This window comes from Scardinius erythrophthalmus (assembly GCF_964197995.2).
Source record: "Scardinius erythrophthalmus genome assembly, chromosome: 2".
Taxonomy (NCBI): Eukaryota; Metazoa; Chordata; class Actinopteri; order Cypriniformes; family Leuciscidae; genus Scardinius; species Scardinius erythrophthalmus.
The window spans coordinates 51,983,917-52,011,388 of record NC_138222.1 but is presented as its reverse complement, the minus strand read 5'-3'; the positions used below and the strand labels follow the sequence as shown (position 1 = coordinate 52,011,388).

The following is a 27,472-nucleotide window of genomic DNA, read 5'->3' as shown; positions in this document are numbered from 1 at the left end:
CCTTCCTTCCTTCCTTCCTTTCTTTCTTTACCAATATATTTATTGTAAAAAGTTGCTATTTTTTATAAGCAACTGATTGTACTTCCGTAATGTGGTGTTTTTCCTGAAATAACTTTGGGTAGAAAAAGACGCTTAAGACTGTGCAATAATGTTCCCTCCAAAAAAAAAAATCTTTTCTCACCGAGCAAACCTTTTTTGTATTGGGCAAACATTTTGACCACCTGAGCAAAAACATTGCTACATCATGCACTTTTAATTTTAAAGTGCTATTTATGTTTGATTTGACCCTTGATACAACTTAGTGGTATTAAATCACTGTACCAGTCAGTAAAAAATGTACCAATCTTTACCAAGGAATTTTATTAAAAATTCATTAAAAAATGTCACTCAGAAGTCAGAACAGTTCAATTCTTTATTATAATATAATATAATGTAATATAATATAATATAATATAATATAATATAATATAATATAATATGAAACAAAATTAAGCAGTTACACTAAGATGGTTTGGGACAACCTTACTGTGTTTTTGTATGGTCAATTAAGGACTTCAAGACAGCATTAAAACATCAAAATTAAATGTTTATTTATTGTTCATGAATTCCCCTTTTGAGATAAATTATTTATTGGCCTAATAAAAATAAAGAAATTAAATGAAAAAAAAAAATTTATATATATATATATATATATATATATATATATATATATATATATGAAGAGTTCAGATGCAAAAGCCTCTAAGTGCCATCTGAAATTTTCTTCTAGAATGATCATTTTTATCAAGCTTGTATATTTAAGTTCAGTAATTTCACTTAAATGACAATTAATAGGTAATTTTCAATGCCATTTAAGTGAAATTACTGGACTTAAATATACAAGCTTGATAAAAATGATCATTCTAGAAGAAAATTTCAGATGGCACTTAGAGGCTTTTGCATCTGAACTCTTCTATATATATATATATATATATATATATATATATATATATATAAGCAGAATTTTTATGTGAATTATTTCATAGTTACACCTGTAAATGTCTCGCAGTTTTTTTCCATTCTGTGCCCATCATCTGTTATTTCCACCTCTTAATCAAGTCACTTTTCTTTAAAACATGACTTTAAAACAGCACTGAGCATCTAAGTTTGCAATTTCAGAAATCAAGGAAGTATCATCAGTTCAGACACAGCGGCCAATCTGTGACTCTCCCCCTCAAGAAATCAGTCTCTATGCTTTCCATCAGCCAACGGGACATAGATGGTGAGTTAAGCTGCTTGATTTACATCTCTTCTTTCAGTTTATGGCTGCTATAGATTGATTATGAAATGGATTTTGTGTTAGAAACATCCTTTGCTTTCAGAATACCAGATATTTCTAATTAAACCCTTGTTTGAGAGGTCGTGCACGTGCAGGTTGTACCAGTTTAATGTAGTTTGTTTTCTTCATCTGGTTTGTGTTAGTTGTCCTCCACCCAGTTCTCAGGCCCCTAAATCATCTGGTTTAATAAGTACTTGCTCTGACTTTTCAATCCCCAATGCAACCGCCCAGCGATAGGAAGAACTCGGCGAAAGAGACGGATCTCTTTTACCTTCAACCTCTCACCGATCCTCCCCAAATCTAAAACTGTCTTTACTGTCACCTCTTCATCTAGTGATGAGGAGGACTCCATAAGTAAGTTGCAGTAGGAGCTGGATAATGGCATATTCAGCATAGTAACCCTTAGTGTTTTGTCCCTAGATGATGTCCTGTGACTCACAGTAGATGATCCAAAATATGCTAGCCACCTTTGAACCCTGACCCTAATATAGAGTAGAGCCCTCTATTATTGCGAAATCTTTACTGATGATATAAAATTAGGGAACATTGTGTATATGTACTTTGCATCTAGATCATGTATTTTCATTCATACTGAATGGCGTCATTCATATTTTTAGCTATATATCGCCCAGCCCTATTGGTACTTATGTCCTTTTTGGAGTTTGAAAGTTGCTGGTCACTAATTTTCATTTTTAGGTGAATTAACCCTGTAATATACTGTTCTTTTTGCCATACATTTAGTTAAGAGGAGGTCACGTTCTGAACAGTTTTACTACTCCATTCGTCTATGGTTGCATTCATATTTATGGCTATATGTTTTTTTGTACTTCTTTGAGATTCAGTGGCGAATACATGGACATTTCTTACAATAATAACTAAATATGATTTCATGACAGCATTTTCACTTCAAAAACTCAGTATTGATTAAAATGGTCTTGCCCATAGCATGTTAATGGCACAATGTGTCATTTTAATCAAGTTGAATATCTAGACAAATCACATGCTATTTTGCAGACAGACAATTTTGCATGTGGATGTAAATCAGGCTCTTTTGATGGGGGCTGTTTGTTATTAGTGATGGTAATTGACTCCATCATTGTACTTGTAGGCATGACATCATTCACCAGGAACTCCAGTTCAATGGGATACAGGTACGATGTTCATGCATATCTCAATTCATTTTGACATTTCTGGAAACACTCATATAATGCATGTCTTTACAGTATATCTTGCTTTTTTTTTAGCATTACAGAGGAGGAACCTGGACCTTTAAGAGGAGATTTTGAAAAAAGTACCACCAAAGTGAGCCGGACTTTCAGCTATCTAAAGAACAAAATGTACAAGAAAGCGAGAGTAAGTCAACATTTTTGTTCGTCATTTTTTCACCAAGTAATTTCCTGTCCACCAAGAGTGTATTTGTAGATGAGCTCATCTGTTTCATTCATACTGATGACTGAATGCGAATTATCACCCGGTCAATTAAATGCAAGACAGGAATTTACCCTTGTACTGAAATGAATGGAGAAGTAGATTGTGTGAGGGGTTGGAAGAGACTTTCTGAGCACTAGAGGAAATATGATGGTAAGAAGAGGCACGATAATGTTTCATTCTTTACAGTTAACTCAGCATTTTACCCATTTAAAGGACCAGTACTTTATTACAAACTACAGAGACCTAAAATAGGGTTCCCAGGAAACCTGGAAATAAACAGTTTGGTTGCACTTTATTTTAAGCTGATGTAGTTACATAGTACATACTCAAATAAGTACTGATTAATATGAATTAATTGCATGTACTATAGAGTTACGGTTAAGGTTAGGGTTAGTTACTTGTAATTATGCATAATTTACTGTTATTACTATAGTATATATAGTAACATGTAACTACGTCACCTTGAAATAAAGTGTTACCAACAGTTTTAGCAACTAAATACTGACATTTCTTTGCTGATGCAATGAAATTCATATATTTTTTGTGGCTTAAATAAACTTTAGGGCTTCTGTACATACATTATTTATGAATTGGCCTTGAAAGTCATTCAAGACTCTAATTTCAAGATTTTATGGACCCAGTTTAACTGTAAAAAATAACCATTAAAACGAATCAAGCTTCCACTTACTGGGAACTTTGTAGTTAAATATACTTTAAACGTTACATCTATAGTCTGAAACTTTTGCAGCGCTATTGATTTACTATAAAAGTTTTCAAATGGGTGTTTTTACACCAAAATGTTCAGATTTCATCAGTACTTTGCTGTTCTGACACCAGCAACGACAGTGCAATAAAAAGAGGAAGTAAGAGTCACAGCACCTCCCAGCTTGAGCTGGATCACTTCCTCCTGAATCTGAGGTGATGCTAAACTTTTTGTGTCGGTCGAGTGTCTTGCAAAGGCTCTGCCTCCCACAGTAATGTTATATAGAAAGTTTTGCGAGGTTCAATGCCGCTATCAGAAGATAAAGATCTTGAAGGCAGAAGAGGTAGGCCGAATCTCAGTCACTGTCTTGTTTAAGGAAAGTTCACTTTTTGTTCTGGTTTGTCTTATGCTTCTTTTCCTCTTCTCACTTCTTGATGTTCATTGTTTCTGAATTTGTTAACTCATTAGTTGCTTAACAATGGAATCCAATGACTTGCTCATTGTTTAGTTGTCATGTTGATTGTCTTTTAGTGCATTTCATCCACAACTGGCACTTTGTTGACAGCAGTGTGTTTGATTTATGGTGATTCAACTATACATAATTTAATATTTCATGTTTAGAAAAAGCCTGATAATATTTGTTACGTTAGCTTTTTATTACCAAAAAAAAAAGGTTGCTGTTTCTAAACAGTTGCTTAAATTGAGGCCTATATTTACAAGTAGGAAGCTGAACTTTGCTACAGGAGAACTTGACAACAATTTAGAGGATGTTTGTGCAAAACTGTCTGAATCACAGTGATAATGTCCTCAGTTTGAAATGACGCTTTTCATGGGGACAATAGGGCTGCCCACTAAGGTCCTCTTTTTGATTAGCATACTCATTAGCTCTGGATCCTGTAGCACTCATCCATACAAATTTTGTCCCATAATTTTAATATTGGCAAACAAGCACCTTGTTTTGTTCGCGCAAGGAATTCGAAGACAGGGTGGCATACTAAATTACTTTGCAGAAATGCCATTAAAGAAAATGATGAGCAATTTAAGTTAATGGGTTTAAACTGAAGTAGCTACGACGGGCCATTACAGTGCTCTGCAAGTGTTAACAGCTGTCACCTATTGTAATATTTCTTATACCTTTTCTGGCACAGGAAAAAGACAAGGAAAAAAATCGGGAGAAAGACAGAGAGGCAAAAGAGAGAGACAAGAAATCTGTGAATGGACACCTGTTCAGCACGTCGAATTTGCTGCATCCGGCTTTGTGCCAACAATGCAACAAAACCCTCAACACTAAAGATGCTGTCAACTGCACAAGTAAGAATCAGTTGCTCATGTAAGGTTACAGGTACTACTTAACATCCATTTGATTTAGTTACTCCTCAACACTAGATCTCACATGAAAAGACACTGGGTTTTTAGAGAACCTCTAGTATGTGCAGGACAAATATATAATAGAAAGTATTTTTGTTCCCTTGAGTAATTTCAAAGGCTCCTAATATTGTTTTGGAAGTGTCCTACAGTAAGTTGACATGTATTTAAGGTTATGGAATATAGTGGCGATAGAATAGAAAAACACTTAAAACTGAAGGGTGATTTAAAGATGTCTGAACTGTTGTGTCATGGATTTCAAAAGACTCATTGCTCAAAAATAGGAAGCAGTTCTGGTAACATCATTCACTTCCTCATGGAGCGCTGAAGAGAAATTTGTATTCAGTTAGGGAGAAAATGTTTTCTCCGTCATTATTTTTTTATATATTTTAATCTCATTCCAATTTACTGTAAATAAACTTCAAACTTCCCATTGAGTCTATTTTTCAGTCCATCTTTCTATAGCCTCATTGCCCAGCCCATTGGTAGTAATATAAATCTATATAGAAATAATAATAAAAGTATTAAAAATAATTAAAAAGTAATATGAAACAATGATATTATATATATTCAGAGTCTGTTCTTTGCAAAAGATCTGCATTACTCGTGCTTGTTGGCACGTTTCTGGGATTTCATTTGTGAGCTTGGTGGAGTTTCCTGACTGGAAGGAATTCCTAACCCTAAGCCCAACTGTCTTTACCACTTTGATCATAAGCCAGAATAGAAAAAACAATGACTTCCGTTTTAAGTGCATGATTAAACCCTTATGTTTGGTCATAGAGGTGAAATCTGCTAACAGAAAAGGCTGGGTTTATGCTTTGGTTACAAATAATGATGTATTCTTACAGCATCCACAATATAACATCTTTATCAAAGAATTGAAAGATTGAAAACTTAAAGGTGCAGTAAGCGATTTCTGAAAAACACTATTGATATTTGAAATCAACACAAACAAACACAATCCTCCCTTCATTGCTCCAACTTAAACTTTAAACTTAAACAACTCTAAAATTAGTTAAAGTTAAAGTATTAAAATACTTGAAACTTAACTGAAATAAAAATTAATTAAAGCTAAATATACATATTTAAAAAAATTATAAAAGCACAAACTTATATATTATACCTTACACTTACAGCATTCACAATATAGCATCTTTATCAAAGAAGTGAATTGCAAATGAGCAATTTTATTTTATTTGTGATGTTTATTTTTTCAGATTGCAATGTGAGAGTTCACAAGAGCTGTAGAGAAAGCCTCCCCATGTGTCCCAAAAGCAGAATGAAGGTTTGAGTTGTTTCATTCTAAAATGTGCCATATTCTTTCAGTTACTCGCCGAGAAAAGTGTCGGCATTGTGTTGTTAAAAATAATCTGTTCCTTCTTTTCTGTTACATAAACAACAGTTTGCAATACCAGAGTCCACCACTATGCCTGTCGTCACTCTACGAACAAAATGTGGGTTTGTAGGTTTCTCTCTTTTCGTTCTATGATTTTTTTCATGTCAGCTGATCTTAATGGTGTATTTTTGTGTGTAGCGTCCACACTGCGGGAGCGTCCCTGGTCTGCTATCTTTTCTCCAGAGGAACATTCTGTGATTGTTCCTTCCAGACGACCCACCAGTATTATGCCCTTCCACAGCAGCAACCTCTCGAAAAGCATGTCCATCAACAATATTTCAATGTTAGTGCCTTAACACACACACCAAGAAGTATTCTCAGGATTCAACTGAAAATGTAGTTACCGAGTATGTTCAGAATGGAATGCAACTATACTGCATACCACACAGTATCAGCTATAAAGCTGAAATAATTTTTAAAAAATTGATTGAACACTTAAAAAACTTGTGAAAATTAGATGTTACGTTGGCAACTAACTGAAATAAAATGTTTAAGATAAAGTACTAATATGGCTAAAAACCATTGTGCCATTGTGTGAGTAATATGCAATCATGGTATCAATAAAAAAAGTAACTATAGTCTGATTATCAGTATTTTAAAATGTACTATAATCTAATTACAAGCACTTAATTTTTGCAATCTGATTATGTAATGTAGATTACATGCGTATAATCAGTTTCTACCCAGCACTGGTAGTATTGCAGTACGCCATTCTCAACGTACAACTTAACTGCTGACTCTAGCTTCTGATACCTAAAGCCAATGAATCTGTCTGTAGGACACTTGACCTCATCCCTCATCCCAACCTCATCCCTTCCTGCAGGTTTGACGATATGCCTCTGAGAGGAATGCGATATCTGTCTCAATCCACAGACTCCCTCCACAAACCCAATAAGGTCACAGCGTCCAATGAGTCTCTAGATGAAGGTGAGCAGACATATTTCTTCCTGTATTATACCAGATGCAATTTCCTGCACTTTCAAAAGCATCTAAAAGAGGGCCCAACCTAAAATTACTGTCCAGCATGTTCCCTTTTCAGCATGAATTAGAAAGAATTAGTCCTTATCCTTTTAAAAACAAGTAATTAATTGTCAGAGCTGTGGCTTCATGGGAGGCCTAGTTTTAAATCTGGCCTCTTGTCCTTTTTCTTCCCCTTCTACTCAGTCATTTCCTTCATTATTCACTTTCACTAGTTTTTTTATTATTTGCACAGGTTTTTTAGTAATGTATGAATAAACTTTTTGTTGGTTTCTAAAGGAACTGAGATGGTTGACAGCCGGCTGATGGGAGAATTTGAAGCAGATGTTAAAGAACTGGAGGCTGACTCCTGGAGCATTACTGTTGATAAGAAATGTCTGAAGCATCTCAAGAAGGACATTGTTAAGAGGCAAGACGTCATCTATGGTAAGTCCATGTTAGAATTGAATACGTTTTTAGTTTCTTTACGGCCAAAATCATTTGCTGTTCTGAGCTTTTACAAACACTGACTAAATGATTGCACATTTCATCCAGGGAAATGTTCCTGAAGGGCAATTGGTTTTGCAGCAAGACCAGCATAGAATCAAGACAATATACATTGCATTAAAAAAAAGATTAAAGATGAAATGGAAATTAATTAAAAAAAAAATATATATATAAAAAAAATAAAAAAGAAAAGAAAAGAAAAATTATAATAATACATAAAAAATCGCATGCAATCATTTTAGCAGCAGTGTTGTTGATCTTAACTTGAAGCAATTACTCTTGGTTATTTTGGTTAACAATAGGTAAAAATTGACTAATAATATGATTGTTGACAATTTACAAAATTGATCAATTCGTTTAGATGCTAGTTTACAATTAAAGTGAATTGTTTAGAAGTAATTGGCAACTTTAACATGGGAATCTCTTGCTGTTCAAAGAGTCGACATCTCTTTGATGTCTGGCCCAAAAGCAATAAGAATAGTAACTGCTGCTTTCCCAGATGTTTGGATCTAAACATCTCCTTCCTTTATCAATCCAGAGCTGATCCAGACGGAGATGCATCACCTGCGGACGTTACGGATCATGTCTGATGTGTACAGTAAGGGCCTGCTGACAGATCTCCAGCTGGAGGTCCAGATGGTGGAGAAGATGTTCCCCATGCTGGAGGAGCTCCTGGATCTCCACTCGTTCTTTTTCAGTGCACTGCTGGAGAGGAAAAAGGAAGCCAGCCTGGATGGAACAAACGGCTTTATAATCAACAGAATAGGAGATGTGCTGGTCAACCAGGTGAGGGTGTTTGATTTTACTTAAAGTCCCCCTGTAGTCAATCATTTTATCCCTTAAAACTCATATTTGATCACCAAAATGACATATTTAAATGTTTTTTCCTTGAAAAATATCTTCATGCCATAAATAGCTTTAATGTAACACTACGCCCTTGCCTCATTTAGTATATGCGGTTTTAAGAATATGCAAATTAGCCCCGTCTCCACTCATTCACACCAGCTCAGAGATCCACTTGTTGATGAAAACGATGCCATTATCTTCTCTGTGTAAACTACAAAAACGTGAATTTGTGAAAACAGTGTTGTCATGCGCATGCACATTACCTCTTCAGTCTATAGGCATGCATGAGTACTTTGATTTTGATTACTTAACAACCAAAACAACAATGGCAGACTACAGAACTGTGTGTGTGCTGCTCAAGGTGCTGAGTTTATTAACGTTCCTCCTGCAAAGTGTAGATTTACTGCACCACTACTAGTGCCAGCAGAGGCGCATTATTTACATATGTAGAAGAAATGCGTTTGTGCACAAGCACGTAATGTTTCTTTACAAAGTGACATCGCCAACTACTGGCCTGGCAGCAAAATACAGCATTTTTAGTCGTTTTCATTGATCCTTGTGAACGATGATGGTTTTGACAACGTTGTCATCTGCACGCAAAACATTTTAAAAAAAGAAAGGAAAACGTTTCCGTTTTTAGTACATTGGTGTCGTGTAAACACCCTCAAACTGCAGTTTGTGAGTTTATTAAATAACTAAATTAATCAAATCACATAAATATAACAATAATAATATCAAAATAATAAATCATAATAAAAATAATTTCTAAATATAAAAATAAAAAACTTATTGAAAAAAAAAGCTTAAAAAAAGATATTGTATTTGTTTACCTGCATGTTATGTGCATACGTCAACATGAATTATCAGCAGATTAATTTTTCATATCCTAGCTCCTGTAATAATTTATCACATGATGTGCTTCAGTTCTCAGGCTCTAATGCAGAAAGCATGAAGAAAATCTATGGCAAATTTTGCAGTCGACACAGTGAAGCAGTGAACTTTTATAAGGAGCTGCATGCCAGAGATAAACGCTTCCAGGCATTCATCAGGGTAAATTCTTCAATTCATTATGTTGGACATTCTTCCCAATAAATGCAAGAAGATACCTAACGGACCTCAATGTGGTCTTGTTTCCAGAAAAAAATGAGCAGCAGTGTTGTCCGGCGGATGGGCATCCCAGAGTGCATTTTGCTGGTTACTCAGCGAATAACAAAGTACCCTGTGCTTTTACAGAGAATCCTGCAGCACACTAAAGGTGAGATTTACTTTGACCAGTTGCAGTCATGAGCTGCGATTTTAGTTTTAAATCTTTCTTAAAGAAATCAATCAGTCAATTCTGAGCAATAGTGTTCAGACTAAACGGATATTCCAGGATAAAATGCATGTTTCGTGGGAGCTCTAATTCACCCCTTCCCAATTATTGTTCAATAAATAGACAAAAAACAAAACAAAAGAAAACACACACAGTAAGACAAAAAAAAAAAACTTTTATTTAGCAAGGATGCAATAAATTGATCACAAGTGACAGTATTTTAAAAAATGCTTTTCTTTTCATCAAAAAATCATCCAATATTTCCACAAAAATATTAAGCAGCACAACTATTTATATTAATTAGAAATTATTACTGATAATAATAAGAAATGTTTCCTGAGCTGCAAATTAGCATATCAGAATGATTTCTGAAGGATCATGTGACACTGAAGACTGGAGTAATGATGGGGGAAATTCACCTTTGATCACAGGAATAAATTACATTTTAAAATATATTCAAATAAAAAAAAGTTATTTTAAATTGTAATAATTCACAATACTACTATTTTTGCTGTTTTTGATTAAATAAATGCAGCCTTATAATAAAAGCATAAAAAACATTAAAAAAAAATTTACCGACCCCAAACTTTTGAACTGTAGCGTAATATAAAAAAAATAAAATTGCTTTTTTTGCAGGTGCTGTATAACATAGATTTGAGACCTCACAGCCACTTTCAAAGGTTGTGAACTACTCTGATTTTGTTGTGCTTAGTGTCATTTACAAATACACAGATATGATGAGATAACAAAACAAGACAAAAATGAGACAAACAGACACTATGAAATTGGACTTGAGCCGAAGATGTTGGCAGTAAGCAAAGTCAAGCCTCAGTTCTCCAAACCGACTCGCCTGTCAGTGTTTGAATAGCACACCAATATTTCACTCTCGGTAAACACGCTTGTCTTACGGATGGGCCCTCCGCCGCACACATGAGCCGTAATGTGTAAACATTCCGCATTTACCGCAAATCACTTCCAACTGTTGCACAGCCAGCCTGAAAGGCTTTTTGGTCACGTTCCCAACAAAGAGATTTTTAAAATGAATTAGAGCATCAAGTATAACAAATATCCTTTCAGGGGCAATTTGAGAAGGAGCTTATAGCTCTCAAGAGGGTTTTATCCTGCCAGTCTAATACTGTAATGAAACTAAATGGACTTGTTGATTGTTTATAGGAATTTATTACAATTCAATATCATATAAACCTGTGTGTCTGTCTGTGTGTGTGTCTGTCTGTGTGTGTGTGTGTTTGTGCAGAGAACGAGGAGGATTTCGAGGACTTGACGCAGGCGCTTCAGCTGGTGAAAGACATAATTGCTTCAGTGGACAATAAAGTAAATGAACATGAGAAGAAGAAAAAGTTGAAAGAGATCTACGGCCGTACGGACAGCAAGTCCATCACGCGCATGAAGAACGGCCAGATGTTTGCCCGAGAGGACCTGCTTCGCTGTCGGAAGCTTCTCCACGATGGTCCTCTGCAGCTGAAAAACGCTGCTGGACGACTAAAGGGTAAAACTCTTTAATGTTGTTATTGTAAATCTCATTGTAGACCTCATTTATTCAACAATAGGTGAAAAGGAAAACCGTTATATATGGGTGATTCTTCCATTTTGAAAAATTTTATATCTTCAAACTATACTGTATTAAAGGTCCCATGTGGTGAAATCTGATCATGGGCTTGATCACCTCCAAATGGATTTTTGAGAGTCTGTTGGTAATGATGTGTGACTGTAATGACATAAATAAATAAATATATATATATATATATATATATATATATATATATATATATATATATATATATATATATATATATATATATATATATATATATATATATATATATATATATATATATATATATATATATATATATATATATAAATAAATAAATATAAATAAAACATTTACCTAGTTTTCAATCAATTTTATAAATTAAAAGAAAATAATTTTTTTTAGGAAAAAACAATGAAATGAACAAAGTTAATATTGAATTAAGGTGCGTTCACATCATGTCACATCATGACATAGAAATACATAATTCCTAGTCCGATGACGTGAATAGCAGAGTAGATTGTCCTGTTTTCGTTTCAAAATTACGGTAATTATGACATGGTGTGAACCCATTATTATTATTATTATTATTATTATTATTATTATTATTATTATTATTATTATTAGAACATGAGCATTACATTTTTCTTATTTCAATTTTATTTTATTTTAAGTCCACATAAATAGTATTGCATTATTATTTGTGGCTCTACATTTTTTTATATATTTAGTTTAGGGTACAATTCTCACTATTAACTGTTATTGAGTAGGATTAAGGGATGTAGAATATGGTCATGCAGAATAAGGTATTAATATGTGCTTTACAAGTACTAATAAACAGCCAATATCCTAGTAATATGCATGCTAATAAGCAACTAGTTAATGGTGAAGATTGAACCCTAAACTAAAGTGCTACCATTTTGTTTAAATTTAATATCTACTGTAACAGCAGCATCGTCTTTGTTTTTTTGATCCCTAGATGTCCACGCACTTCTTCTCTCTGATGTCTTTGTGTTCCTTCAAGAAAAAGATCAGAAATATGTTTTTGCGTCTCTGGTGAGTGATTGGATTTTATGTCCTTCTCATGTATTAACATTGGTTAAAGGTGCAGTACGTAATATGGACAGCTAGCGGTTGAAATGGATACTGCTGTCCAAATGTAAAATATTGGAGAGAGTTGTTTCCCCTGCCCTCACGTGGGTTGCCAGGTTGATGACACGCAACAGGAACCGGACAGATGGATGCTAAGGCTGTTTAGGGCGGGTTGAATCTGCGGTCTCTGACACAGTTTGTTGCTTGGTTGCAATACGCTGTGTTTTCCACCAACTGGTAACCCAGGGGTGTTGAAAAACTATTGGGTAAATTAGCAGTGGGCGGGATCACACAGACCAAAACAAAAACAGACATTCCGACACGAAACGCACATTTCAAAGTAGAATAACTGGCACTTTTAATGCATTAAGTGAACTATGACCTATCAATATTTTGACAGCATTTTTTTATATTTATTCATGTTAGTTAATAGAAGTACAATATATTCATGTTAGTCCATTGTGCATTACTTAATCTTAATCTTTGTTCATGATGTCTTTACAAAGCGTTTTCTTTGAAAACTAGGAAATTTCTCACTCTGTACAGTCAGAACAAAAGTATCATCCATTGTTATTTTGGATTAATTTCATCACTAACTTCCTAAATAGACATATGCTTTGCATTTGGTGAAGAATACATGTTTAATATGAGCTAATTTCTTAAGAAAAAGTGTGCTGATTGTAAAATGTGGCCATATGACTGGGGGAAAATCGAGAATGGGAATATAACGTGAAAAGCTGGCCTCCTCATCAAGCCATTATTAGATTATATTAGATATCCTTAACACAAATGGTGCATTAAGTTTAATACTTAGGTTTAGATATTTGTTCAGATTAGCAAACACAACACAATGGATGACTGTAGTTTGTTTCCAGTGTAAAATGTCTGTATATTGAATGTTGATGTTCAGTTAAATTAGATGATTACAATTTTTTTGCTCTGTTTTTCCCTCCTCCTCTCTTTCCCTCTTTCCATCTCTCTGATCGCTCTCTCTGCATGTTCGTTCTCCTTCACTCCGCCCTCCTCATTCTGTGTCTGGTGCTTGCTTTTCTCATCAACAGGACCAGCGAGCCACCGCTATCTCCCTGCAGAAGCTGATTGTGCGTGAGGTGGCCCACGAGGAACGCGGCCTCTTCCTCATCACGGCCGGCATCGCAAACCCCGAAATGGTGGAGGTTCACGCCAGTTCCCGAGAGGAACGCAACACCTGGATGCAGCTCATTCAGGACGCCATGCACTCAATGTGAGTACCAGATATTCTGAGCCAGCCCTCTCCATCGAGACATTCAAATATTGATTGTCAAAAATGTATCACAGAATTGAGTATGTCATTATTCAGTTAAATAATTGAAGAAATGGAGTGGTGGATGGTTGGTGTTTATCGGAGGAAAGGTATATTCATAAAGGTGCAAAGGCAATGAAAGTGTATTTGACAGCGTCTTGTGGGTTCACAGAGAAAAGGACGATGATGAAGGGATCCCGAGTGAAACGGAGGAAGACAAGAAGCTTCTCGAAACTAAAAGTAAAGAAATGAGAGGTGAGCAGCTTTCTCTCTGTAAGCTTACATTACCATACCGCTTTGTCTATTTTTTTGTATTTTCCCCCCAAAATAAAAGTATTTTTTAAAATATTTTTCATATATTTGCAATATATATATATATATATATATATATATATATATATATATATATATATATATATATATATATATATATATATATATATATATATATATATATATATATATATATATATATATATATATATATATATATATATATTGTTGTATCAATTTATATCTATAAAAAAACAAAAGAGTTTAGGGCAGGACTACTAATCAAAAACAATATCTTTTGAAAACTTTTCTTTTTTTTTATGATAGTGCAAGCATTGAAGACACTCAATAAAACTCAATAGTTTGAGACTGATTTGTAAGTGTTTTTGACCATTTTGTTAAAATGATCCAGACGAGTCATGTATGTTGTTGCATTCAATCAGCGAGTAACATGCACAATTAGTTATCATGAATTTCACAATCTTTGTCTTAATTCACAGTTCTCTCATTACATTCAGTTAGACTTTAAGTTAAATAAATCCGCACTATAATTTCTTTTGACGTTGTGCTGTTCATTTCATACTGTAGCAGTGCAAAACAATGGTGCAGGAAAGAGGGTTTTAATTTTTCCAAATCCTTAATCTGCAAATGACAACACTCTTTTCAGACATGCTCCAGAGGAAAGATGAACAGATCGTTTCACTCCTGATGGAGAAGATGAAGCTTTTCCATGACATGTGCGGTTCGTCCGACGACACTGCTTCGGCTGTCAAAATGCTATTCAGGGCCAACAGCGAGGACGTTACCAAGGGGGAACCCATCATGATAGACGCTCTCAGAGAGGGTAAGAAACACAACCAGCGTCTTCAGCTGTTCTCCACCTGTCGTCTTAAAACTGATGTGTTGTTTGTGACTTATTTGTGTTTGGTGGCAGCTGTGGCAGCATCTCATTTCCAGCTCTAATGTTCTTCCAGGACTAGTAACTCACTTAATGTAATGCGGTTAGTGACGTGCATGTGTGTGTTTGCACAGTGGAGATGTTGCAGGCGTTGGTGAACAGTACTCTGGGAGGGGCGGTCGGGCAGCAGGTGGCCTGCGCTCAGGGGAACGTGGGGCCCGTGTGTCTGCCACGCAGAGCCGAGACCTTCGGAGGATTTGACAGCCACCAGATGAACATCTGCAAACGTGAGACATTTAATGTACTCGTCAGGAAATGTCATTTTTATGTCATTGTTTGTTTGGATGACTACTTGCAAACAAACTTCTTGTATCTAATTTACTACAAGGTTAGATTTTTAAACAATTGTTTAATTAAGAAAACGGGAACACTTTACAGTAAGGTCTCATTTGTTAACATTAGTTAATGCTTTAACTAATATGAACTAACATATTTATACAACATTAAAAAAGGGCATAATAAAAGTCTTGATTGTGTTTTTGGGGTCTACTAGAATAAGGTTTTCATGCTTGAATGTTCAAAACACATATTTTTCACATATTTTACATTGATGCAGCACCTCTCTTCCCAGTCTGTCGGTATCGTTTCTGTCTTTATGAAGCCCCTCCTTCCAAAAAGTGCAATGTGTTCTGATTGGTCAGCTGGTCCAGTGTGTTGTGATTGGTCAGCCGCCTCGAGCATGTTAGGGAAATGTCTCACCCGTTACCATAACAATGAGTTTCAACACTCTACTAACACAACTCAACCAGTCCTCGCCCCCTTTATGTTGCGTATGGGAGGGAATTATTTAAATGATGAATACTGTGACGTGTTCGTTCCTGGAAGAAAACTCAAGACTACAATTGATGCGTTTCAGGGAGTTCAGAAACAGTGACACTGATATAGAGAATAACTCACTTTAGAGTGACTTTATGCTTTGTAACTTTGCAGAGCTGTTTCATGTTCAAACTGCAACATTACACACTAAAGAAAGCTGAAAATGTAAAAAAGCATAGTAGCGCTCCTTTATCTAACAATAACAATTAGCAATGTATTTTTGGAGCATTTATTACCTGTTAATGTTATTTAATAATGTTCATGTTCACGGTAACTTTTATCTTAAATGCTCATTTTCACTCAATCTCCTGTTAATCTTGAGTACCTATAGAGTAGTATTGCATCCTTCATATTTCCAAAAAGTCTTTAGTTTTATTATATTTCTAAAAGCTAGATAGGCTGTACCGAGACTTTCCGTAAAAAACCGAGCGTCTGGAGGCGGGCCGTGCGGGCGGTGGGCTAAAGCAGTGCTAACCGAGCTAACAACACACAGAGACATTTAAAGCAGTTTCTTACTCACCGCCAGCGACTGTGAACCTTTATCATTGCGACTGCTCGATCCTTAGGCATTAGACGATCTGCAAATCCGTCGATCTGGGCTTTGTTTATAAAACAATCATCGTCGAAATGCAGGGAACAAACAGTCTCTGAAAAAACTCCATCCACTTGTCCCTTAGCGCCGGGTTCTTTGGGAATCTGTGCAGGGTTGTCTTGACCTGGCAACCAAAAACCCACTTCTTTGGTGACATTGACTTCCCTAAAGCCAGGCAGAGCGTTTTGATGAGGTACTGCTTTCGCTCTCTTCTCTCTCTCTCTGGTCTACGAGTGTGCGCGTGACCTTCCAGGAGAAGTGCCCTTAGGACCCATATAAGGAAATTCCGCCCCATCTTACGTGACACAGACCCATACTCGGAAAAAAACTTTCCGAAACTTGTGACAAACCGGAAGGACAATTTTTGGCACAGAAATACTCCTTCAAACGTACAATTTCATTTTTGAAACTTTGTCCATGTTTAGCATGGGAATCCAACTCTTTAACAGTGTAAAAAACTCAGTATGCATGAAATAGCATTTCACCCCCCCTTTAATAATACATCAGTAAATGTTGAGATGAACTAAGATTAATAAATGCAGAAGTATTGTTATTTGTTAGTTCATGTTAACTATAAATCTTTTTTATATAAAGCATGATTGATTGCTGATTGGATCCTGCTTACAGTCATTGTGTTTGTGTGTCTGTAGATGGAGACAAAGAGGAAGCCGAAGATCTTCGGAGGACAGAATCTGACAGTGTGCTAAAGAAGGTAAAAGGCCTGTGCTCCAGCCAATAAGAAATAAGCTTTTGTCTAAGCTAACACTATTTTTCCCAGTCAGCAACTCAATTTATGTTCTTGAATCTGAATGTACTGTATAAATATAAATTCTGAAAAATTTGTTTCAGTATTCAAATATACAGATGTCAATTGTTGTAAATCAATTTATAATTTATGATTACATATAGAGTTTCAAAAATGTGAGTCTGTAAACATAGTTGTAAATATGAATATTTAAACTAGAATGTGTTCATATTTATAAACCATTCAGTTTGGAGATTGTACGATTTTTATTTTTAATTGACAGAATTTAATACATTTATTCAGCAAGGACACGTAGATTACTTATGAATTGTAGTCTGTTACTGATTCTAAATTACATGACAAAAATTGTAGTTAGTAACTTAATCCATTACAATACACGTTTAAAGTATTGTAATCTGATTACTTTTGACCTAACTCGATTATCACATTGATTTGAAAAGGAAAATATTGTACCATATTAATATATACAAATATAAAGGAAAAATATATTCCATTCTTTATTCCAACAACGTGCAACAAGTGTATTAAATATTAAATAAAGAAATAAAGTCATTAAGTGCTCAAACAACGCAATTCTTTAAATGAATTTGCTGTGTATCCAAAAAAGACCACAGCCTGCATAACTGAAACATTTGTGAATTTTTAAATGCACTAAGCACTTTATTTTTTAAAAAAGAAGATTGCTAGGATCTCGGCGTGTGATCCTTTTTTGGATACACGGCAAATGAATTTCAAGTATTGAGCTTTTTGACTCCTTTTGGTAAGATCTTATTGTAGCTCGGAATCACGTCAAATGTTGATTGAAAAAATGCGCACATTATATTATTCATGGATATTATCTAGTTATGTTAATTTTAATGGTAACTCGTTAAGCCGCATATTTGCTGACAACTTGTCAAGTTGAAATAATAGTTTGACTATTTCCCAAAAATAGTCATCATAATGAAACATATGCATTCTATCTGACTAAATAAACTGAACCATATTACCTATACTGCCCCCTAGTGTAATTTAGTGTTTACTACACACACATGCAGTGTGATTATATCCTGTCAGGTTTTGTAGCTAATGGCAGTCATTAGTGCAGTGGAAGCTCAGTGGAGGGTGGAAAAATGAATAAGTGTCCATTATGAGCGGCCAGCATGGCCTGACTCCCTTAATGTGCGTAATGAGTAGCGGTGTGCTGGGCTCAGGCCTAGTGCTGGGCTGATTAAACGCTCTCAGCTGGGCTCAGTAAAGCTGCAGTCTCTGCTTGTCTGCTCCACAGGGAGGAAATGCCAACCTGCTGCTCCTGCTGAAGAAAAACAGCGAGGTAAGACAGAAGATCATGCTTCTTTTAGAGTTCAGGGTGTAATCCTTCAGCGCTTCTTGGGGTTGTGGATGTTGTTTTTAGCTTTCTGGCAAAGTATCAGTGGATATCACTTGAACAACATGTCGAGAAGATAACAACTGTTTCCTATGACATCCTTGAATTACATTTATATATTAATAAGTTGTATGTATTTTTGTGATGTATCTTTTTTCTTGCGGTTGTGAGACTTAACAAATGACAGTCTTTCACTACTGACTTGTGTTTCCTGACAGCAGGTCCTGACTAGTGTCACTCACCTTCATGACCTCCTGACCTCACTTCAGGTGTGTATTTTGAAAACAGTATTATATATGCCGTTGTGCCAAGAAAGAGTTAACTGAAATAACTGACATCTTAACTAATATATATATATATATATATATATATATATATATATATATATATATATATATATATATATATAATGTATTTAACAATATTATAATATTAATATGATAATAATACCATGTCTACATGCCTTAATACACTGCCTTTTGATTGGCTGATTAGATGTTTGCGTTAACGAGCAGTTGAACAGGTATACCTAATAAAGTGGCCGGTCAGTGTATAATACATGAATAAATTATATATATATATAATGTAAATAAATAAATATGTAACAGTTAGTATCTGATCATGTACTTTTGAATGAATTTACATTAATATAGATGTCATATAGGTCAATCTGAATGTATATTTGTAAATTATACTGGATTTAACTTTTTCCTGTTAAATTTAATTGAATAAATAAATGAAATATTTATATTATTTATAATTTATTTATTTATTTTTCGGTTAAATTTAACAGGAAAAAGTTATCCTGTTACGGTATATTGATGCTGTTCTTCATGATTCTGTATCAAATTGTTTCTATACAAAACTTGAATGTATGTTTATAAATTTGAATATGAATATATTTATAAATTTGAATACTTGTATCCTCATACTAGCTACAAGTGTTTTTGATTTTATTTTTATTAACAAGACAGCTGCATATACAAAGTAATAGACCAATGACATATACACACAAGTACACATAAAGGGGAGGAAAGAGAGAGAAAAAAAAACAGCTACATACAGTATATAGATATATATATATATATATATATATATATATATATATATATATATATATATATAGATATTGTAGTGTATACGGGTACAGTAATAATTTGAATGAATAGGTTATTCCAGTGTGATATAACAGACAAGTGTGTGTTTATTGTTTTAAATGGTTTCTACATGATTTTTGTTCACAGGCCGTGGTGCTGCAGCAGGACACTTTCATCGAGGACCAGCGTCAGGCCCTGAGCGAGCGCGCCCCGTCCCGTTCCTCCTCTCGCCCCCCCTCGCTGGTGGAGCAGGAGAAACAGCGCAGCTTGGAGCGACACCGTCAGGAAGCCACCGCTCTGCAGCGCCAGCAAGCCGCCCACGCCGAAGACAAGCGACGCAAGGAGAAGGAGTGGGAAGTGAAGGAACGGGAGCTGACGGACCGGGAGGTGCTGGTGCACGTGAGGGAGGAGGAGATGCGGAGGAGGAACAAGGAGTTGGAGGATGCTCAGCAGGAGCTGCTAGGAAGGAAGGAGGAATATCAGAGGGATCTAGAGAGACTGAGGGACGCTCAGAGGAGGCTGGAGAGGGAGAGGGAGCAGATTCAGAGGGAGCTGGAGAGAGTGGAGCACCTCCGGGAGGTGGAGGTGAGGCTTGAACTAACATTATTTTATAATAATAATAATAATTCACTCCGAATAAAGGTCATCATATTTCTTTCTGCAGTGTTTTATTGAAAATTCTTTTTTTTTTTTTCTGGTGTTGAGAGCAACTAAAAATATTTGTTGATTTGAGAAATTCAAAATGTTTTTACCATGTGCATGATTCAATAAAATTGGATGAATTAAGAAAGGTTTCATTTTAATCTTGATTTAAAAATGAACCATTCTCACATTGACAAATTTTGACTAACTAAGCATTTTGTTTATTGTAGTTTAAAACATGTATCCTAGAAAACACTACAAATTACAGACTGGTATATACTGGTAATATACTGGTACCGTATCAGTTATTACAGTACATACTGTATGTTGCATTATGTATATGCTGATATTGGATATATAATTGTGCATGCTCATTCCCCTATTTTAACATTGAGATTTTTTTTAATCTGTTTAAAGATAAAAAAAAACATTTAATCTCTTTAAAATCTTTCAAAACACAGTAAAAACAAATGTTAAGTTTGTATACAAGCACGCGCGCACACATGCAATTTTTTTTAAATATAAGCAAATAAATTATATTTATTTGATCAAAATCACCATAAAGGCAGTAATAGTGTGCAATATTATATAGATTTAAAATAACTAAATTATATAGATTTAAACTGTCACTTTTGATCAATTTAGTCCCTCCTTGCTGGGAAAAGTAATAATTTTTTTTAGAAAAAGCTTACCGACCCCAAGTATATATATATATATATATATATATATATATATATATATATATATATAATATTATTTTTAATTTAGACAAACTTGAAAATGTTGTAACATGAAAATAATTATTGTATCTTCCAAAAAATTTATAATAGTGAGAAAATGTATTATGAATAATTACAAGTTATTTTTGTACCTTAAATTTTTTTTTTTTTTTTTTTTTGTAAACATGACTTTTTCCTGGCAGGCTTAAAATAAATCTGAGCTCTGACTAACAGAAGTAATGTAAAGCCAGTCAATTAGTTTGGAGTTTGCAGTTTTGAGCGCTTTCCTTCCAGACAGTCTATCTAGCAAATAGCATGCATGCTTTGACACGTTGACCTGTGATGCTTGTGATCGAACTTGTCATTTTCTGATCCCGTTCTGATTTGAGTTTTAACTCGTAACAACATATCATTTATTATTCCACAGGCTCGGCTTCAGCGCACCCCTTCCAGCACATCGGAGGACTCCCTAAAGCTCCAGAGCAGCGGCTCTATAGAGCGAGAAATCTGGGAGGGCGAGTTATCGTCCAGCCCCAGGAAGAACTCTTTGTCCAGGATTGACTCCAAACAGAAGGGTCGCAGCCTCTTCTCCCTGGGCAGCAAAACTCAGAGCTTAGAGGGTCAAAACCAAATGCCTACACGACTGCTACAGTTGGCTACATCCAAGGACAAAAAGGACAAAAAGAAGAAGAAGAGCAAAAGCCAGCCTCAGGATGCAGGTGAACACAGTAAACTCTCATGCGCTAATTCAATAGAGATAATGAAACATAATTAATTCAGTTAGTCTGCAAACCTCAACCTCCATATCCGTTCTGACTGGAATTGGTATCAAAGTCTCTGATGCAAAACATCTCACATTTCCATTTAAATTGTAAAATGATTCGTCAGGAGGAAGGGGTTTGCATTAGGATGTCTTTGCGCATACTGAATAAGTGAATGTATGAATCTCAGATGTTCGTTACACTGAGAATGATGTCTGTATTTTTTGTGGTTCAGTGTAAATATAACTTCTCAAATCCTGCTGTTTTTTTTTTGTCTCCAGCATCACATCTGTTGCCCCTGGCGGAGCCTCCTATGGACGGAGAGATCTTCTTCTGCTGATTTACCCATCATCCCTTCTGTCCAAATCATTCCCTCTCATGGACTTTCTATCAAATCATGTAGGAAGCAGCATACCGCCGTTATGGTTCATCTTACATTTTTAAAATGTCTTAAATCACACAAAACATATCCATGTCATGTTATACCCCAAAATAAAAAATATATATTTCGCTTAAACAAAATGAAGCCTATTTTAGGATTACATTGTTTTAATAACAATTTAGCACATTTACCCTCAAATTCTTACTACAGTAATGTAGAAACAGTAATAATATATTATTTGAGTTGTATTTAAATATCATGGTAAATGTTTTACTGCTGTTATATAGTATTTTATTACAGTATTTTTTTGCTGTAATAAAGTAATATATATTATTATGTTTTATATATTCGAATATTATTATTTTATTTTGGGGATAAATGACGTGGGCATGTTTTCTGTAAGAGTGACCCAAATTGTAGATCATTTTCAAATTTGTAGATTTGCAATTTCAAGTCTTAGATTTGCACTTGCTTTCAAATGTTTGTTTATTAGACACATCCCGTCTTTCCATACATTGCTAAAACACACAGATTGTCTGAATTTCAGTGTCTCAATTGTCGGCACTCATTTACAAATCAATCGTTCCACCAAAAGTTTTAGAAAACGCAAAAACTGTAAACAATTGTAACTTCCCTAATTGGCCAACTTTTTCGGAAGAGAAATCATTTCGGCTTACTGCACACAAGAACGACAATTTAAAATTTAATCACAGTTTTAACATTTAAACGGATTAGGGGAGAGAGGTGGTTTTCCATTTTCCCCATGTCTTCTATTTTAGGGTCTCGAAGTAGTCCCGTCTTTGAAATGCCACTGAGCACTTTAACACCATTCACACGTTACCCCGAAGTTGATAAATCAATTTTTCATTAGCATTCCAAAGATAATGCCCTAAGGACAGTTTTTTGGGGGCCATTGTATAACATACCAATGCATTTCATGCATGTTTGAGTTTCTCTTATCCTTCTGCGTTTAATACTTCATGACTTTAGCAGGACGGATGAGCTGTAAATACTGGTGGATATTTAAAGCTACCTGCTGGACAGGTAATGGAGATAAACATCCACACTGGATAGTGTACGTAGCCTATACGTTCACCCTTATCATGCGCCGTGTCATATCTAAATGTCAATAATACCCCGTTTTTGCACTCAAAGTGTCCACTTATTTCAACATACATGAATATTCAGCCTACAAGCATACAGGCTTTTGTGCATCTAGAATTTCTGTTGGCCTGATTTTTTTTTTTAGGAGTTGGTCCAAGAACATTTGTTATTTTTATTGTTATAATTATTTTAGAAAAGCAGTACATGCTCTTAAAGTCCCATTTGCTTTGCAGTTTTCACCTGCGCTGACTTAACTCCACCATGAGGGGGAAGCAGAGAAGCGTTTTATAAACGAAAGCTCCTCTATGGATTTACATAACTTGATGTCAGAGGAGACACAGTGACACAATGCAGGAATTATTATTTCTTCACATGCACAAAGGGAATTATTGTTTCGTAATTTAAGGAAAACGGTGCCTATGGCCTTACAGAACTTTCAGTGACACTTTTGTCCTCAGGAACAAAGCGACAGGGAAAACTCAATTCAGGCAGTATATTATTGACATGTCTCATACATAAATGTAAATTGAAGTTGTTTAGCCTTAAAGAAATGATGGTGTGCACTAAAATATAACCCAGCATTTTCTCAGGAGTATAGTTTCATTTCTTTCATCTTTGTTTTGACAGTAAGCGTTCATTTGTACACTAAGGTACATGTTTTCTTGCTAAATAAAAAAAAGGAAGAATTAATATTATGTAAATATTTTGTGTAACATGTTTAAATGTAAAATTCTGAAAACGTTTAATTTGTGATTTATTTTGTAAGATGTGTTTGAGACGTAATGCTTTATTTATCATCGATCTCCTTGTCTTGAAGCAGAAGACACAATGTTTTCCTCACATTAAAAGCTATTGCAAATTTTCTGGTGCGTATTGTTTTTTCCCCTCGTTTTTAATCTGTTAATTGAACTGGAGGTTATTGTACGTTTCATTCAAATTCATAAGTGAAACAGATCAAGGTTAGCTTTTGCTTTTAAAAAGATTAAAGCATTTAAGAAATTGCCACTGTATAAAGACTCGAATATAAACCGAGCCTTTGATCTATTTCATGCAGTTTGCTTAGGAAAAAATAAATCTGATAAATCAAATTCCAATGACACTATGCTAACCTGTCGTTGTTGGCCAGAAATTAGATATGATGTGGGTCATTTTTTACTTACCAGTATTTTCCCCCATCATCAGTGTGTCCCCCATCATCATATGCCTTAATATACTGAGAGAAAAAAATATTGAACTCAATTTTAAAGTAACTTGTTTCTCGGTTGAGATAACATGGGGATGAATTTGGATTTAAGAAGGTTTGAACATGTTACCATTTTTGTCATGTTCCTGGGTTCTGTATCTATATTCTGTTATATCCTTTTTTTTAAATAATAATAAACATGACTTAAAACAATTTCAAGAAAATGTACAAGAAAATACCAAAATATGAAGAAAAGCATGAAGAAAAGAGGAAAAAAAAAACATCTTTAACATGAACTAGGCTACTAAGATAATATACAAAAATTTATTCTTACAAAAACACCGGCTATAGATAAAAAAGGAAAGCTCCTGTTTTAAATATTTCGTCATAATATTTAAGAATTATGTTGATTTGTTCTTTCGAAGCAAAATTGTATTAGAAGTGAGTTTGATTCAGGTTTAATTTAGGGACAATCTAATAATACCATTTTTATTATAATATAGCCTAATACCATTTATATCCATTTTTTTTTATTAAAGTCTTGTATAAAGAATGAAAAAACAATGCCAATAATAATAATAAAAGTCTTTAAAGCTCAAATAGTGTGTAACATTGGCAGAATCACAATTCCAGAATGGCATCCAGTAAGTGACATCATTTGGAGGGAAAACAACATGGATTTGTGTAACGTTAGTTCTGTGGTAATTGTTTTTTTTTTTTTTTTTTTCACTCCAAATCAGCTGTGTAGTAGACTAAGTAGCCTACATTTGGGACATGTGTACAGCTGAAATCATATTATGTCTGTGGTTGAAACACCTTAGCCCCTTAACTGTCACCGTACCGTATACGGCACGCCTAACTTTACTTCCCTATATTACTATTTAATCCTAATCTAATTATGACAAACTATATATCGTTGGAAAGTTCTAAGACTCCTAAATAGATATTTAGGACTGTTTTTTTGTTATAAATTATGTAGGAACATAAATAGATGAATTTATGACAAGAGTGCACCTCAAAAAATCTACGTAATAACAGGAGTTCTGACCTTCGTCACAAAAAGTTGATGCACACACTTTTAATAATTGATATGTTGGTTTTTATGCTAAAATTTCATTAGAAAATATATAATCTAGTATTTGTCAATAAAAAATATATAAAATAATATTATCTTCTAAAAAGTATAATATATATATTATCCTCTAAAATATTGTATTATATTTTTTTATCGCTTTTTTTATTATATTACATATTTTATTAGTTATCATAAATAAGGTATCATTTGAAATCTTATGATCTCAGAATTCATCCTGTGAAAACTGTTTTGAAATTGGACATTGTGTTACCATAGAAACGGTACTCTAAATTATTTTATCAGGCTCCTCCCCTTTTGGGCATCCTTATGTTTCATAATTTATGATCAAAATATTTTCTAATCTTGACAAAACACATATTGTCAGAAAGGTCTGAGTCTCAAGGTTCCATATTTTGTGACAGAAGTGATATTTGGACAGAAATGTATTAATTTGTTATGGTAGAATGCATACAGTAAAATTCAATGGAATTCAATGACACCCGGTGGCTATTTTTGGTAATACGCCCAAACAAAATCTCATGGGAACTTCATTTTTTGTGATATCAACTTCAAATTTGGAACACAACTTGGTTAGATATTTGGCTTTGATTTTATAGTAATTTTTTGTAAAACATATTTTGTAAAATATATATTTTATATAAAATAAAAATATTAAATAAATTATATTTGATTTAATGTAAATTTAAACTTCCATAACTTTTTCATACTATAATTTTTTGAAGTGCTTTCACTTCAGCCATAATCTGCTATTTTTTACCTTTAATACAAGACCAAACTTAGGTCTATACTCCAAAGCATTCTTGAATTACAACCATTTAAGCTTGAATAGTGCATTTTAATGTCCATTCTCAAAAAGGGGGGTGACAGCTTAGGGGTTAAATAACGCACGTGTACGGGAAGCAAGCTTGGTATGCGTATTCGCGTTCTCTTGACCGTGGGAAATTTGAAAGACTTGAGTCTCTCCATAAATCGTTTTTTTTTTTCAAGGTAAGTTTATCCATTTTTTTTAATTAAAGTCTTGTATTAAGAATGAAAAAACAATGCCAATAATAATAATAAAAGTCTTTAAAGCTCAAATAGTGTGTAACATTGGCAGAATCACAATTCCAAAATGGCATCCAGGAAGTGACATCATTTGGAGGGAAAACAACATGGATTTGTGTAACGTTAGTTTTGTGGTAATTGTTTTGTTTTTTTTTTCACTCTAAATCAGCTGTGTAGTAGACTGAGTAGCCTACATTAGGAACATGTGTACAGCTGAAATCATATTATGTATGTGGTTGAAACACCTTAAATAACGCACGTGCACGGGAAGCAAGCTTCGCATGTGCGTATTGACCGTGGGACTTTTGAAAGAATCGTTTTTTTCCCCCAAGGTAAGTTTTTACTTCATCACGTCCCTTCCACAATGAAAAGTTTATTGTCCTTTTATAACTGTTAAACTTAATTTATACCACTGACAACGTTATTCTGTGCTCTAGAAACGGTCATATTAAGGTCATTGCATAATCGAGAGAAATGGCGCGCGTTGGTCAGCGGGGAACGGTTGAGAGTGAGACATATGCTACTAGTGCGAGTGGCCACTGTACGTTAGTTTTTGTCTCTTTTTGTTGTACTGTTTACAAAGTTATTTTGACTGTGTTATTATTGTTATGTATATACTTGTACTGTTTGTCAAATCTTTTCCAGCGTTAAATATTTTGTCCCTGGTTTATTTATTTTAACTGAGTCTGACTAGGTAACGAATGAATTTGAGTTACCATTTTTTTTTTCAAAACAAAATTGTCTTGTATTGAAATGTTTGTAGGGCAAAATATGTTTTTGAATGCTTTTAGACATTTGAAATTAGCATGCACATTCACCTCATTAAGGCATTGATGACAAAGTCCATTGTCAGACTGTGTGTAAATGCTCCTCCACATCCTGTGTCCGGTGTGTTTGTGTGTCTCCCACAGC

General features: G+C 34.5%; 1 protein-coding gene across 1 annotated transcript in view; it reads left to right on the top strand.

Moving 5' to 3' along the window:
- The window catches only part of LOC308685387 (uncharacterized protein), an 86,663-nt gene extending 62,564 nt beyond the window's left edge, over positions 1 to 24,099 (top strand). The window contains exons 15-39 of the mRNA XM_081357096.1: positions 1,159 to 1,261; positions 2,427 to 2,469; positions 2,563 to 2,671; positions 4,601 to 4,763; positions 6,035 to 6,102; positions 6,220 to 6,271; positions 6,352 to 6,496; positions 6,992 to 7,140; positions 7,471 to 7,617; positions 8,216 to 8,463; positions 9,448 to 9,573; positions 9,661 to 9,778; positions 11,091 to 11,342; positions 12,367 to 12,443; positions 13,541 to 13,722; positions 13,934 to 14,016; positions 14,702 to 14,878; positions 15,067 to 15,219; positions 17,051 to 17,112; positions 18,434 to 18,478; positions 18,751 to 18,801; positions 19,777 to 20,214; positions 21,418 to 21,709; positions 22,033 to 22,150; positions 23,471 to 24,099. Of these exons, the coding sequence (XP_081213222.1) occupies positions 1,159 to 1,261; positions 2,427 to 2,469; positions 2,563 to 2,671; positions 4,601 to 4,763; positions 6,035 to 6,102; positions 6,220 to 6,271; positions 6,352 to 6,496; positions 6,992 to 7,140; positions 7,471 to 7,617; positions 8,216 to 8,463; positions 9,448 to 9,573; positions 9,661 to 9,778; positions 11,091 to 11,342; positions 12,367 to 12,443; positions 13,541 to 13,722; positions 13,934 to 14,016; positions 14,702 to 14,878; positions 15,067 to 15,219; positions 17,051 to 17,112; positions 18,434 to 18,478; positions 18,751 to 18,801; positions 19,777 to 20,214; positions 21,418 to 21,709; positions 22,033 to 22,091 (3,342 nt within the window). The 3' untranslated portion in view covers positions 22,092 to 22,150; positions 23,471 to 24,099. The remainder of the gene's footprint in view (positions 1 to 1,158; positions 1,262 to 2,426; positions 2,470 to 2,562; positions 2,672 to 4,600; positions 4,764 to 6,034; positions 6,103 to 6,219; positions 6,272 to 6,351; positions 6,497 to 6,991; positions 7,141 to 7,470; positions 7,618 to 8,215; positions 8,464 to 9,447; positions 9,574 to 9,660; positions 9,779 to 11,090; positions 11,343 to 12,366; positions 12,444 to 13,540; positions 13,723 to 13,933; positions 14,017 to 14,701; positions 14,879 to 15,066; positions 15,220 to 17,050; positions 17,113 to 18,433; positions 18,479 to 18,750; positions 18,802 to 19,776; positions 20,215 to 21,417; positions 21,710 to 22,032; positions 22,151 to 23,470) is intronic.
- The last annotated feature ends 3,373 nt before the right edge of the window (positions 24,100 to 27,472 follow it).